General features: G+C 51.7%; 2 protein-coding genes across 4 annotated transcripts; one reads left to right on the top strand and one right to left on the bottom strand.

Moving 5' to 3' along the window:
• The first annotated feature begins 3508 nt into the window (after positions 1 to 3508).
• On the top strand, positions 3509 to 8306 carry CDC20 (cell division cycle 20). 2 transcript variants are annotated; one of them, XM_028123252.2, is made up of 11 exons: positions 3509 to 3581; positions 3686 to 3915; positions 4031 to 4179; positions 4268 to 4364; positions 4546 to 4674; positions 4770 to 4966; positions 5079 to 5173; positions 5322 to 5550; positions 5716 to 5841; positions 6764 to 6881; positions 8060 to 8306. In XM_028123252.2, the coding sequence occupies exons 2-11, from the start codon at positions 3735 to 3737 to the stop codon at positions 8236 to 8238; spliced, it is 1500 nt and encodes a 499-aa protein (XP_027979053.1). In that variant the 5' UTR covers positions 3509 to 3581; positions 3686 to 3734; the 3' UTR covers positions 8239 to 8306. The 2 variants fall into 2 exon arrangements, with proteins under 2 accessions (XP_027979053.1, XP_027979054.1); XM_028123253.2 differs by having other exon boundaries at positions 3525 to 3581; positions 3727 to 3915.
• Positions 8307 to 8443: 137 nt separating this feature from the next.
• Positions 8444 to 13189, bottom strand: ELOVL1 (ELOVL fatty acid elongase 1). Of its 2 annotated transcripts, none has more exons than XM_028123263.2 (8): positions 13106 to 13189; positions 10579 to 10638; positions 10217 to 10407; positions 9962 to 10042; positions 9767 to 9823; positions 9574 to 9679; positions 9347 to 9483; positions 8444 to 9185 (listed from the first exon to the last, which is right to left on the bottom strand). In XM_028123263.2, the coding sequence occupies exons 2-8, from the start codon at positions 10622 to 10624 to the stop codon at positions 8964 to 8966; spliced, it is 840 nt and encodes a 279-aa protein (XP_027979064.1). In that variant the 5' UTR covers positions 10625 to 10638; positions 13106 to 13189; the 3' UTR covers positions 8444 to 8963. The 2 variants fall into 2 exon arrangements, with proteins under 2 accessions (XP_027979064.1, XP_087878596.1); XM_088022470.1 differs by lacking the exon at positions 13106 to 13189 and adding an exon at positions 11165 to 11364.

The following is a 13189-nucleotide window of genomic DNA, read 5'->3' as shown; positions in this document are numbered from 1 at the left end:
CCTCCATCTCCACTGAGCTATTGCTACAGCCTTCTAACTAATATCTCTGCCTCCAGTATCTCTCCTTAAACCCAGCCTGTATGCTGCCACCAGATTGATTTTCCTATTTATCACACTCCATACCCCTAAATCTTTAGCTTCACTCTTCAGAACTTGATCTCTTCTCTGTTAGGATTAAAGTGTTAACATAATGCCAAGCACATAGTAAATACTCAATATTTATTGAGCTATTTTTATTATCATCCCAACTGGGCTGTTTCACCGCCTAGATGTCACCTATATTTTATTCCTTCCATGTCCTTTGCTTTCCTAGACTCAAACCCTTCAGGTGGGAGTTCTTCCATCTAACCAGCTCCTTGGCCTCTAATTATCCTTCTCTAAAGCCTTGTTCTCCTTCCCTCCAGTGTAAGAGGAAGTGATCTTTCTTTCCTAGACTGGGAAGCTCCCTGTGTTTTCTATCCCATTTCTTCCTGGGTAAGGTAATCCAAGGACCTTGTTCTATCAGCTGGCCTTTTCCCGGCTTCTTTCATTTCCCTTGGCTCTTTTGCCTTCACCTTCAGACATGCATCAGCCCTTGGTATTGGTTCCCTCAAATTCCCGTGCACTGCCCTTTTCTCAATCCCAAATTTCTCACACAAGTATCCCATGCTTCCTGCCTCTACACTCTTTCCATCCCCAGCCTTCTTTTCTACAGTCCCTTCCCCGAGCACGCACTCTTCTGATCCAGCTCTCTCCATGGTCACTGATGATTTATTTGTCAGTGGCCAAATCTGACCTTTTCTGTCATCACTCTTCTTGACCATTTTGCATATCTTAGAATTCCTCCCTCTTCAAGGTCCATGTCAGGATAATCTCCGCTGGCTTCTTTCCTTTCTTTATTTTAAAATCTATGAATTCCCTGAGGTTGTCCCCATATTTATATTCTATCCCTCTTTTCCTCTAGAGTTACTCCAGAAGCTTACTGGCCACGTCCTGTGTTCAGACATGTTTTACTTGGTTCCTCTCTACACAGAAACTCACTGATTCCACAATGCCTAGCTGATAAAGTCCCAACTCCTTAGCTTAACATTTAAGGCCTTGACCCGCGTGACTCTAAAAAACCTCTTCTATGTTCTCTGAGGTTCAGGGTCCCCCTGTTGCTAACTCCAGGTCATCCAGGTAATTGGAAATTTAAAAAAAAAAAAAAAAACATGAATACTTCAAAATCAAAAATAGTAACAACATTAAGTTTGGGCTAAGAGCCCTAGATTTTTCTCTGTCATCATCAGAGTTGATCTAAGGTCATGATTGAAAACATGATTTTTCCATCCTCTCTCTGGGATAGTATAGCATATGGTTAGGCATGCAGGTGTAAGCCAGATAGTTTGGCTCCGCTATTTATTTTTGGCTGTATGCCTTCAGGCATGTTTCTAACCTTTTTCTGACCCAGTTTCTTTTTCTATAAAAAGGGAATGGAGTATCTGCCTTATGGGATTAAGGATTAAAGTCAATAATGTATGTAAACCATTTAAACACAGTAGTTAGTAGATGGCCAATAAATGGTACCCATTATTATCTTTATTATTGCTGCTTCACCTCTAAGCATATTCACACAATTCATTCAAGTCCTTATTAGAGCACTGGATTGAATGGGAGTCAGACCTGGCTTCCCACCAACTGTGTGGTGTCTGGCAAATCCCTTCCCTGGGCCTTGGCTTTTTCATCTGTAAAATATGGGTACGTTGCCAGGATGGGGAGGATGCACCACACACAGATTAGACTAGTGGATCTACAAAATTCCTGACACCTCTAAAGCCCCATGGAGATAAGTCACAATGTCTCTCCAAAGGGAGTCCAATCTTATCTCCAGACAGGCAGGTCTGAGTCCTGATCTTTTTTCTTGATCTTCAGGAATTCATCCCTTTTCCAGCCTCATTTTCCCTGTTTGTAAAACAACAACAAAACAATTTTTAAAAACAAACACACGTGGGGCGCTTGGGTGGCTCAGACGGTTAAATGTCTGCCTTCGGCTCAGGTCATAATCCCAGGGTCCTGGGATGGAGCCCCACCTCAGGATCCAAGCAGGGATCCTGCTTCTCCTTTGCCTGCTCTGCCTGCCGCTCCCCCTGCTTGTGCTCTTGCTCTCTCTCTGTCAAATAAATAAAATCTTCAAAACAAAACCAAAAACCACACGCGCTTCCTTCCTCACAGCATTCCTATAGGCACCAAGCTAACTAGCTCTGGCCTTCTTTCTGTGCCTAAGCTTCTCAACTCCTTCCCCACCCCTGCCCACCTGCCGCCTTTCCCTTTTCTGAATGGCTCAAGTGCTTTAGGTTACTCCATCGAGATCTGCACTTCTATATCATCAATACAATCCACGTGCAGTTTTTTTAAATTTTTTTAAATATGTATTTTTGAAGTATAGTGTTATTTTAGTTTCAGGTATACAACATAGTGATTCAACAATCCTACGTATTACTCAATGTTCACCACGATAAGTGTAGTCACCATCTGTCACCATACATTATTACAATATTATTGACTATATTCCCTATGGTGTGCTTTTCATCTGTGACTATTTTATTTTTATTTTTATTTTTTTAAAAAGATTTTATTTATTTACTTAGAGAGCACGCGCGCACGTGCGAGCGCGAGTGGGGAGGAGGGGCAGAGACAGAGGGAGAGGGAGAAGCGGACTCCCCGCTGAGCAGGGAGGGAGCCCGACGCAGGGCTCAATCCCAGGACCCTGAGATGACACTTAACCAACTGAGCCACCCAGGCGCCTTCTGTGACTATCTTATAACTAGAAGTTTGTACTTCTTAATCCCCTTCAGCCATCTTACCCATCATCCCACCCACCTCGTCTCTGGCAACCATCAGTTTGTTCTCTGTATTTGTTTTTTCTGGGTTTTTTTTCACTTGTTTTCTTTATTTTGTTTTTTTGGATTCCACTATAAGTGAAATTACATAGTATTTGTCTTTCTTTGACTAGTTTCACTTAGCATAATACCTTCTAGGTCCATCCATGTTGTTGCAAATGCAAAGATCTCATTCTTTTTTATGAGCAATATTCCGCTGTATGTGTGTTTATATGTATTTTTTTTAAGTTTTTATTTTAATTCCAGTTAGTGAACATACAATATTATATTGGTTTCAGGTGTACAAAAAAATGATTCAACAATTCCACACATCACAACAAATGCAGTCCTGGCGCACATCACATGCAGTTTTAAGCGTAAAGGGCGGATGAGGGGAAGCTGAGGAATGAATGGAAGCGGCTCCGGAATGCGGCGGCAGCGCAGGCCCCGCCCCCAGGCGCGCCCCGCCCCGTCCCGCCCCTCTCGCTTTCAGACACCCGTTCTCTGGGGACAGGCCTTCGCTCTCTCACTCTTCAAATCACACTCCATGGCGGGATTCTCGAGAGATCTGTGACTTGCACCGGAAGACCCGCCTCCTGTGCCACAAAAGGCCAATGGGCGAAGGCGACGGTTACGACGGTTGGGTTTTGAAGGAGCCAATGCGAGCTCGGAGCGGAGAGTTTAAGAAGCGTAGGTAGGCAGTGCTGAAGTCGGTCTGGGATTGGAACCTGCTCGGGCCTGAAGGTGAGAGGCGGTCGGGGGTCCTGGGTCGGGCGGGGCTGCGGACAGGAGGGCCTTGAGTGAGTGGCTGGCCGTCCCAGATCGAGCACGGTCGCCTTTTCCTCCAGGACTCGGCGGGCACCCACCCCAAGGACCCCTCCCTCTGCAGACGCTGCCATGGCGCAGTTCGTGTTCGAGAGTGACCTGCACTCGCTGCTGCAGCTGGACGCCCCTATCCCCAATGCACCTCCCGCGCGCTGGCAGCGCAAAGCTAAGGAAGCCGCGGGGCCGGCTCCCTCACCCATGCGGGCAGCCAACCGATCCCACAGCGCCGGCAGGACCCCAGGCCGAACTCCCGGTCAGTGGAGTGCGGCGGGACATCGGGGAGGGAGAGAGGACAGCTGAGAGCGGCCTTCATGCCTCTTCCCTCAGGAGCCTGGTCAGACTCTCTGGCTTCCCTCTCCCTGCCCCAGGCAAATCCAGCTCCAAGGCTCAGACCACTCCCAGCAAACCTGGCGGTGACCGCTATATCCCCCATCGCAGTGCTTCCCAGATGGAAGTGGCCAGTTTCCTCCTGAGCAAGGAAAACCAGCCTGAAGATAGCCAGACGCCCACCAAGAAGGTATGTGTCCCAGAGGGGCCTAAGGCGCAAGACCCGCCTGTGTAATCTGGATCATGCCATCCTGCCTCACCCTCGCCCTTTGTGCCAGGAACATCAGAAAGCCTGGGCTTTGAACCTGAACGGTTTTGATGTGGAGGAAGCCAAGATCCTTCGGCTCAGTGGAAAACCACAAAATGCCCCAGAGGGTAAGACCCAAAGTTCTTGGATCTTGGAGGGAGGTGTCAGCCCATCCCTACAGTTGAGAGGAGATGCCTGTCTGCTCTTCCCACCTAAGAGAGGGGAGGAGAGGTGTTTATCTGACCTTTAGGCTAGGGGCACGGGGAAGAGTCAGTTGTCCCAGTGTGTGGACCCACTCCGTTGCCACAGGTTACCAGAACAGACTGAAAGTGCTTTACAGCCAGAAGGCCACGCCTGGCTCCAGCCGGAAGACCTGCCGTTACATTCCTTCCCTGCCAGACCGAATCCTGGATGCCCCTGAAATCCGGAATGACTACTGTAAGTGCAGCCTTCTCTTTGCCCATTGGATGGAGGAAGAGGGCCTGGGGACCAGGCGAACAAGCTCATGCTCTTCCCTCTCCCTGCTCTGGCAGACCTGAACCTTGTGGACTGGAGCTCTGGGAATGTACTGGCTGTGGCGTTGGACAACAGCGTGTACTTGTGGAGTGCTAGCTCTGGGGACATCTTGCAGCTGCTGCAAATGGAGCAGCCTGGGGACTATATATCCTCTGTGGCCTGGATCAAAGAGGGCAACTACCTGGCTGTGGGCACCAGCAGTGCGGAGGTGCAGGTGAGACTTGTCCCCGTGCTTCAGTTCTGTGGCACCCAGACCCAGGGGGCTTGTCGGGCGGGAGGGTGTTCGTGGCAAGTCAGGTCTGATCCTAGCGGCCTTCTCTCTCTAGCTGTGGGATGTGCAGCAGCAGAAGCGGCTTCGAAACATGACCAGTCATTCTGCCCGTGTGAGCTCCCTGTGTTGGAATAGCTATATCGTGTCCAGGTTTGTGGTTTTAGCTAGTCTGTTGCAAAATCAGTCTGTGTTTTTGGCCACCTGTCCCCAGAGGTACGCCTCTGAACTGAAGCAACTCCGTGCTGCTGGCCGTGTTTGGTGGCACTGCCACTGAACCTCATTCCCTTCCCTCCTGCAGTGGCTCCCGTTCTGGCCACATCCACCACCATGACGTTCGGGTGGCAGAACACCATGTGGCCACACTGAGCGGCCACAGCCAGGAGGTGTGTGGGCTGCGCTGGGCCCCAGATGGACGACATTTGGCCAGCGGTGGCAACGATAACTTGGTCAATGTGTGGCCTAGTGCTCCTGGAGAGGGTGGCTGGGTTCCCCTGCAGACATTCACCCAGCATCAAGGGGCTGTCAAGGTGAGAGTGGGGCTGGGTTGGGGCCTCTGCAGACCCTCACCCAGAACCTGGGGAATGTTAAGGGGAGACGGGATGGTAGGATTGGATGGGACGGGATTACCCTGTGACCCCTGTAGCTCCTTGTCTAGCTCTAGTACCTGCTGACCCCAACTTTATCCTACCTAGGCTGTAGCTTGGTGTCCCTGGCAGTCCAATGTCCTGGCAACTGGAGGGGGCACCAGCGACCGACACATTCGAATCTGGAATGTCTGCTCTGGGGCCTGTCTGAGTGCTGTGGATGCTCAATCCCAGGTAGTCTTTTACCTGTTCCAGCCTCTCTCTCCCAGAAGTATTCTTAACTCTGTAGAGTCTTCCTTGGGCAACTGTCCCCTCCAGTGGCTTCACCAACTCCCTGCCCTGATGATTTCCAAAATTCTAACTCAGCTCTCATTCAAGAGGTCCAGACCATACTAATGTTTGTGGCTCGACTCCAACCTCATGCCCTATAGGCGGCAACACCCTAATATGTCCTAAATTACATTTGCCTTCTTGTCTCCCTGAAATGTGTTCCTTCTCCTCTTACATTGTTTGAGAGGGATAGAACTTTATTCAGAAATCTGCCAGACTTCCTAGAATCTTTCATCCTCCTCAGCTAGTCCCCAAAACACATCATTTTTACCTCAGTATCATTCACATGTGTCCCCTTCCCTTACAGCCACTCTTCTCAGTGGAGGCCCATTGCACTGGTCCCTCAGCATTCTTATCTTCTCCAGTCTGTCCTCTGCACTGGATCTGGGTTGTCTGTTACTGTCCCAAAACCCTGCAGTAGCTCCCTAGCACCTCCAGCACTTAATCCACATTGGGTAGAATGACATTTGAGGCCCTTGCTGTGGGGTCTCCCTGCACCTACTCCAGCTTTCTCTCCTTCCACCCTCATCTCCCCCATGCAGTCTTCATTCCATTCTAAACTTGGGCTCTAGAGCCAGAGTTCAAATTCTGGCTTTGCCACCTATTAAATTTGCATGTCATCTTAGGCAACTTGCTGAAATTCCTTCTGCTTGATTCCTTATCTGTTAAAATGGATAATAATTCTCTCAAAAAGCTTTTATAAGAACTGTGATGATTCAAGTCTGAGTCTGGCACCTGGCAGGGTGCCTAACACTCAAATGGACTTAGTTCTCATTTGAGTAGTGTTGGCTCTATGTTGTGCCCACATCCCAACCCCTCTCCACAGGTGTGCTCCATCCTCTGGTCTCCCCACTACAAGGAGCTCATCTCAGGCCATGGCTTTGCCCAGAACCAGTTGGTTATTTGGAAGTACCCAACCATGGCCAAGGTGGCTGAGCTTAAAGGTAGGTACTTACCAGGTATTTACCCCAAAGATAGAAATGTAGTGATCCAAAGGGGCACCTGCACCCCAATGTTTATAGCAGCAATGTCCACAATAGCCAACCTATGGAAAGAGCCCAGATGTCCATCGACAGATGAATGGATAAAGATGTGGTGTATATATATATATATATATGTATATATACACACAATGGAATACTATGCACCCATCAAAAAAATATGAAACCTTGCCATTTGCAATGACGTGGATGGAACTAGAGGGTATTATGCTAAGTGAAATAAGTCAATCAGAGAAAGATAATTATATGATCTCACTCATGTGGAATTTAAGAAACAAAACAGGGTCATAGGGGAAGAGAGGAAAAAATAAAACAAGATGAAACCAGAGAGGGAGACAAACCATAAGAGACTCTTAATCACAGGAAACAAACTGAGGTTGCTGAAGGGGAGGGAGGTGGGGGGATGGGGTAACTGGGTGATGAGCATTAAGGAGGGCACATGATGTAATGAGCACTGGATGTTATATGCCACTGATGAATCACTAAACTCTACCTCTGAAACTGGAAAAAAAAAGGAAAACCCATGAGGGGAACAGGTTTGAAATGAATGGAGATGAGTTTCCTTTTGAACATGTTAAGTTTGAACTGCCTCTGAGATACTAAGTTGGGATGTCAGTCAAGCAGTCTTAGATAAGACTGATGAGCCACTGACCTCCACCTCTGAAACTAATAATAGACTATATGTTAATTAATTGAATTTATATTTAAAAAATGGTTCAACATTTTAAAAAAAGGTAGGTGCTAAGTGATCAAAGCCAGACACAAAAGGAAAGCCACATACTGTATATGACTGTTTACATGAAGTGTCCAAAAGAGGAAAATGCAAAGAAATAAAATAGATTGATGGTTGCTAGGAGCAGGGGGGAGAAGGTGATGAGGAGATACTTTCTTTATGGAGCGATGAAACATTCTGGAATTATTGTGATGGTTGCACAACTTTGTGAATATACTAAAAACCAATGAATTGTATATTTTAAAAGGATGAATTGTGTGTTTTAAAAGGATGAATTCTATTATCTCAGAAGTGTTATAAAAAACAAAAAAGGTAGGTGGCCATCAATATTGGGAGGATGGAGGTGTGTCTGCATTCATATGTACTGCTCTCCCTCCTCACGCCTCAGGTCACACTGCCCGGGTCCTAAGTCTGACCATGAGCCCAGATGGGGCCACCGTGGCCTCAGCAGCAGCAGATGAGACCCTGCGGCTATGGCGCTGCTTTGAGTTGGACCCTGCACGGCGGCGGGAGCGGGAGAAGGCCAGTGCAGCCAAGAGCAGCCTCATCCACCAAGGCATCCGTTAAGGACCAACTCATCACCTCAGTTGTTTTTGGTTTTTTTTATTTTTCTAATAAAGTCATGTCTCCCTCTCTTCTCCTTGCATGACCTCTGTCCCAGCAGCCTTACCAGAGGCTCCTCTCTACTGTCTTCAGAGAGCCAAAACCACCCCTCCTGTTTGCAGACAGGGCTAGCACTTCTTCCATTCACACATGTAACACACAGCCTTGGTGGTTTCCTCTTGTCACTTTTAATGAAGACCTAAGTGAGTGAGCAGCCTCCACAGGCTGTATTCCCAGGCCCCCCACCCACCCTGACCTTTGGCCAAGAAGCTTCTGCTTCAGTGTGGGGTAGAGAAGGAGGGATCATAGGTCCGCAGTGACAGATTATTGCTGACCTCTTCAGTGTGAGGAAAAAGGCCACAAGACCCTGGTAGGGGCCAGTCCTGAGTGCTCCTCTCCCAAGTTTAAGGCAGGGAGGGGGAAATAAGTGTCCAGCCCTTTCAGCCCCCAGCTCTGGAGTGGCAGAGGGCAATGAGGCCATGTCCTTGGAGCTGGCCGGGAGAAGTGGGTGAGGAACGGAAGCCGTGGTCCCTGTGTACCAGCTGTGGGGAGGGGAGGGCCGGTCCCCTGCTCAGTCCTGACCACTTAAACCCTGGTCACAGGTCACCGGCGTAGGTGGGGAGAAGTCAAATGCTGCCCAAGGCGCAGTCCTGAGGCACTTAGGTGGGCACCGAGCTAGGCCACGTTTCTCATTTGGCCTTGACTTTGGTGGTACCTGGAGCTCCATTTTGCTGAAGTACACGGGGCAGCCGCTTGCCTTTGGTGTAAGAGTGATACCAGAAATTGGAGAAAAGCATGAAGAAGATAGTGCCGTACATCCAGATGAGGTGGATGATGAGTGGATACTGGTAGTTACAGCTAGGCATGAAGTAGTACTGGGAGATGTGCAGTGAGACCAGGACGAACTGGATCTAGAATAGAAAAAGGCAAGGGTCAGAGGAAACAGAGGTGGTAGAGAAAGACCGAATGTTGAATGCGGAGGCACGGGGTCAAAGGTGACGCAGGTTGAATAAAGGTAGGATCCAGACCAGGAAGGAAGGTTGGGGGAATGGTTATGGGCCAGGCCCCTCACCAGCTGGATGGCTGTCATGTGCTTTTTCCACCACAGGTAGGGCTGAGCCACCGGGCCAAGGGCGGACAGCCCATAGTACAAGTACATGATGACATGCACAGAAGAGTTGATCATGGCGTGGAAAGAGCCCATTCCTCCTGTCAGGGGACAATGAACCAGGTCAGGAAGAGTCGAGCTGCTGGTTCTCAGTGCCTGCTCCTCTTCCCCCAGTGGCCTTCACCACTCACCCGGGGCAATTTTTATCCCCCACCACCAGCTCCAGGGAAGCACCGAGTGGTGGAAGACATGTAGGAAGGTCACCTGTCCATCTTTTTTCCGGAGAATGAAGATCACCTGAGAAGAGTGGGGGAAATGGGTTTCAGAGCCAGGGCCTCTCCTTTCTCCCCGCCAGGTCCTCAGAAATCTCCTATAACTACTCACCGTGTCCATCAGCTCAATGAACTTGGAGAAGAGGAAGAGCCAGGCCACTCGAACCATCTGCAAGAAGTGAGGCAGCCTTAGGACCCCCATGCTACTCCAAAAACTTCCCTGAACTGGTCCATAAGCCCAGGGCACAGCCAAACTGCTATCCCCAAGGTGCTTATAATCTAGCTGCACCCCTCCACCCCCACTTACCCTTAGTGCCTCCGGGCTGCTGGAATAGTCCACAGGATCGCAGCGCCAGGTGTAGGTACTCAACCAGCCAGACATCAAGAACTAGGAAGAAGTGTGGATTAGACCACCAGGGATCCACCCTGCCTAATCCCTCCTGCTATCTAGCTGAAGAAATGGATCTGAGCCTCTCTGGAAAGGAGATGCCATGCTCTGACCCCAAGGCCTGCCCCTTATCCTGCCAGCAGGATTTAAAACCTAGGTATCCCAGAGGCCCACCTCATAGACAATGTAGAGGGAGAGTGCCACCAGTGAGAAGTTGTAGACAATCATGAAGCCCCGGAGCTGGAAGGGCTTCCGATTGGCCATGATGCGAGGCCCAAGTGACAGAACGAAGTATATGTAGGTCAGGAGGATGGAGGTCATTAGCAGGGGGGACCCCATCAGAGGGTAGCCCTGGATCCGAGGATCTGTGGATAAGGGTCAAGGAGTCAGAAAGAGTCACAGGGTCCAAAGGGTCCCCACCAGGTGTACAGGCATGCGGTCAGGTCACAGAGGGTCAAGGAGTTGGCAGGGACTCTCCAGTAGGAGACAGCCTTAGATCCAGGGATCCTGGGGCAGGAGGGAGGACAGCATCTTACCTGCATACTTCATCATCTCCTGGTACAAGTTCACAACTGCCTCCATCCTGGCTAAAGATTCTGGGGAGGGATGGGGGGGTGGGTGTCAGGGCCGGCTGTGCCCCCAGCCTACCCCTGACCCACAGACAGGACACAGACCAGATGAGACAACTCCCGACACCTCCTTGCAGAAAGGACAGAGGAGGGAGAGGAAGGAATTGCCGGGACCGGGGGTAGGAGGCACGGCTTCCCGCGCAGCCTGCCTGCCTGCTGGGAAGGGCTGTGCCGCCCGCCTCTCCACACCTCACTCGCCTCGCTCACTCCCTGCACCGCCACCGAGATTCTTACCACCCGCTCTCACCTCCCCTCTTCCTCCACAGGGGAGCTCTCCATTTCCGGTCTCTCTCTGGAGAATCTTACCTCTCCTCTCCAGAATGACCGCCTCTCCCTTCCCCACCAGTCCCCCACCTCTCCAGCGGGAGATGGTCCTTTTTCTGCCCAGGGATCCTCCCCTTCAACCGCTCCAGTCCACCTTCGGGATGCTCGCCCCCACAACTCCCTCCACCCCTGCCCCTTTCTCCTCTCCTCTGCCCTCCCAGGCTCTCACCTCCAGCGACTCTCTCCGCTCCCCGCTCCCCTCCTCTCCGGCACTCCCCTCCTGCCCTTCCGCTCCCGAGCCTGGCTCTTGGAGACTCCTGCCCCGGCGGCTCCACCTGTCCGACTTGATCTGGAAGCGCCCCGCCCTCCACCCGCCCCCGCTGCACTGCGGCATGGGGTGGAGGGTGGGTCCAGGCCACAGGTCAGGGCCTGGAGAAGCAAGACCAAACCAGGATTGAGAAAGCCAAGAGTAAAGCATGGGACTCACCACCCACCCACCCTGGATAGCCAGATGAGCTAAGGCTCTAGCTTAGTTTTGAGCCAGAAACCTCGCAGGACTCCAGCCCAGGCCTAGCCTTGGCCCAAAAAGAATTGTTGAAAACCCACACCCAGCATCCTCTCCTAAACCAGCCATAAATTCTCAGTTTGTCCTGCTTCAGAATGGGTACAATCACCCTTCTCTCCCTGGGAGGGGCAGCGAGGCCAGTGGCATGTGAGGAGGTGGGTGAGTGGGGCAGGTCTCGGGAATCTTCCCCTCCCTTAGGGAGGGTCCCAATGAGCCAGGCCCTCTCCCCCTCAGAACCTGAAGGAATGTCGGGGGAGGGCGCACTGGGACACAAAAGCCTCGGCCCAGACCCAGGAGAGCCTGGGATGCCAAGGCTGTCCCAGAGGGGCAAGGCATTCCCCAACCGGCCAGGGTAGCAGATGCTCTGCGAGCTGCCTGCATTCTAGTCTGCCAGGTCCCCTCTGTCCAGGGAACAAGGCGTGCAGGCACTAAGTGAAGAATATCCACCTTCTGACATCTCCACGAGGCCTTCCGCGTGCACACATCCCACAGATGCTCTCACAGCCTCCATGGGGATCCCCAACTGCCCCCACCACGGTCAGGCCCCAAGTCCTCCCTCTCGCACAGCTCCCCCCAGCACCAATGACAGGCCAACCCAGAGCTGGCACACCTATGACACGCAGGGCCCACACACCTCCTGCTGGCATTCACCACCCCCCTGTGACACACCACCCAAACAGCCTCCATGGGCTTTGACATGCAGAGTTTCTGATACTCAGACCCACTCCTAACTCTATTCACACTGGCAACACACCCAAAACACTCACACGGCCGCCTTCCCTGGTCCTGCACTACCACGTTCAAATGCTCATGCTCACACCCCCAGGCCCACACGCAGCTTTACTCACACCTACGTGAGTCACAGATAAATGTGGTCACAGACATAAACTCAGACACCCCACTTAGAGATGAATGAACATAAAGTCACCCTTACCACATTCAGACACACCTGCCTTCGGGTCTTGCACACAGATCTCTTTCCTGGACGACAATCACCATTCATTCATTCACAATCAGATCTCGTTGGCTGCCTCTTCTGTGGCGGGGCCTACCTGGCAGAGGCCTGTGCTCACACACGGTTCCTCCCTGACCCATGTGAGCCTGCCAGCTGGTTATCTCTCCCGCTCTCGCAACCACCACCTCAAGTTCACCCCCCCACAAACACTCAAGCCCCCTGGAGGTCAGGAGTGGCTCCAAGCTCTGGAAAGGACCTCTCCCCCTGCTTGAGGAGCACTGGGTGTGTCCCTGGTAGGGGAACTCAGGCGGGTGCTTCCTTCCTTTAAGATGGATGGAAGGGAAAAGGAGACAGGCAAAGGAGGGGGGAGGGGAAGGGAAAAGAGAAGAACTGGGAGCAAAGGAGAGGGAGGAGAAGAGCCTAGAGGGACAAGACCGGGAGCTGGTGGAAGAAAGCCTAGGTTTAAGCAAATAGGGGCCGGGATCCGAGGGAGGCTGCCGGCCAGGCCCGGCCCCAGAGAGCTGGGACCTCCCACCCACGGTCCCGGGAACAGCCTCGCCCACAGGCTGGGCAGGGCAGGGCAGGGCAGGGCCAAGCGGGCAGGGTGCCCGGGCACGTGGACAGCCCGCCCGTGGAAGGTCCAGACTCACCAGTGGGGGGCCAGGCGGGCAGCAGTGAAGGGCTCAGAGGGAGCAGGGCCACAGAGAAGTCCCCAGGGCCAGCTTGCCTGCCAC

Source organism: Eumetopias jubatus, unplaced genomic scaffold (assembly GCF_037043125.1).
Source record: "Eumetopias jubatus isolate StellerSeaLion01/CBP00866 unplaced genomic scaffold, mEumJub1_p1.0 scaffold_4, whole genome shotgun sequence".
NCBI classification, from domain to species: domain Eukaryota; kingdom Metazoa; phylum Chordata; class Mammalia; order Carnivora; family Otariidae; genus Eumetopias; species Eumetopias jubatus.
Note: the sequence above shows the minus strand (reverse complement) of the source record. Positions and strands in the feature narration are given on the sequence as shown.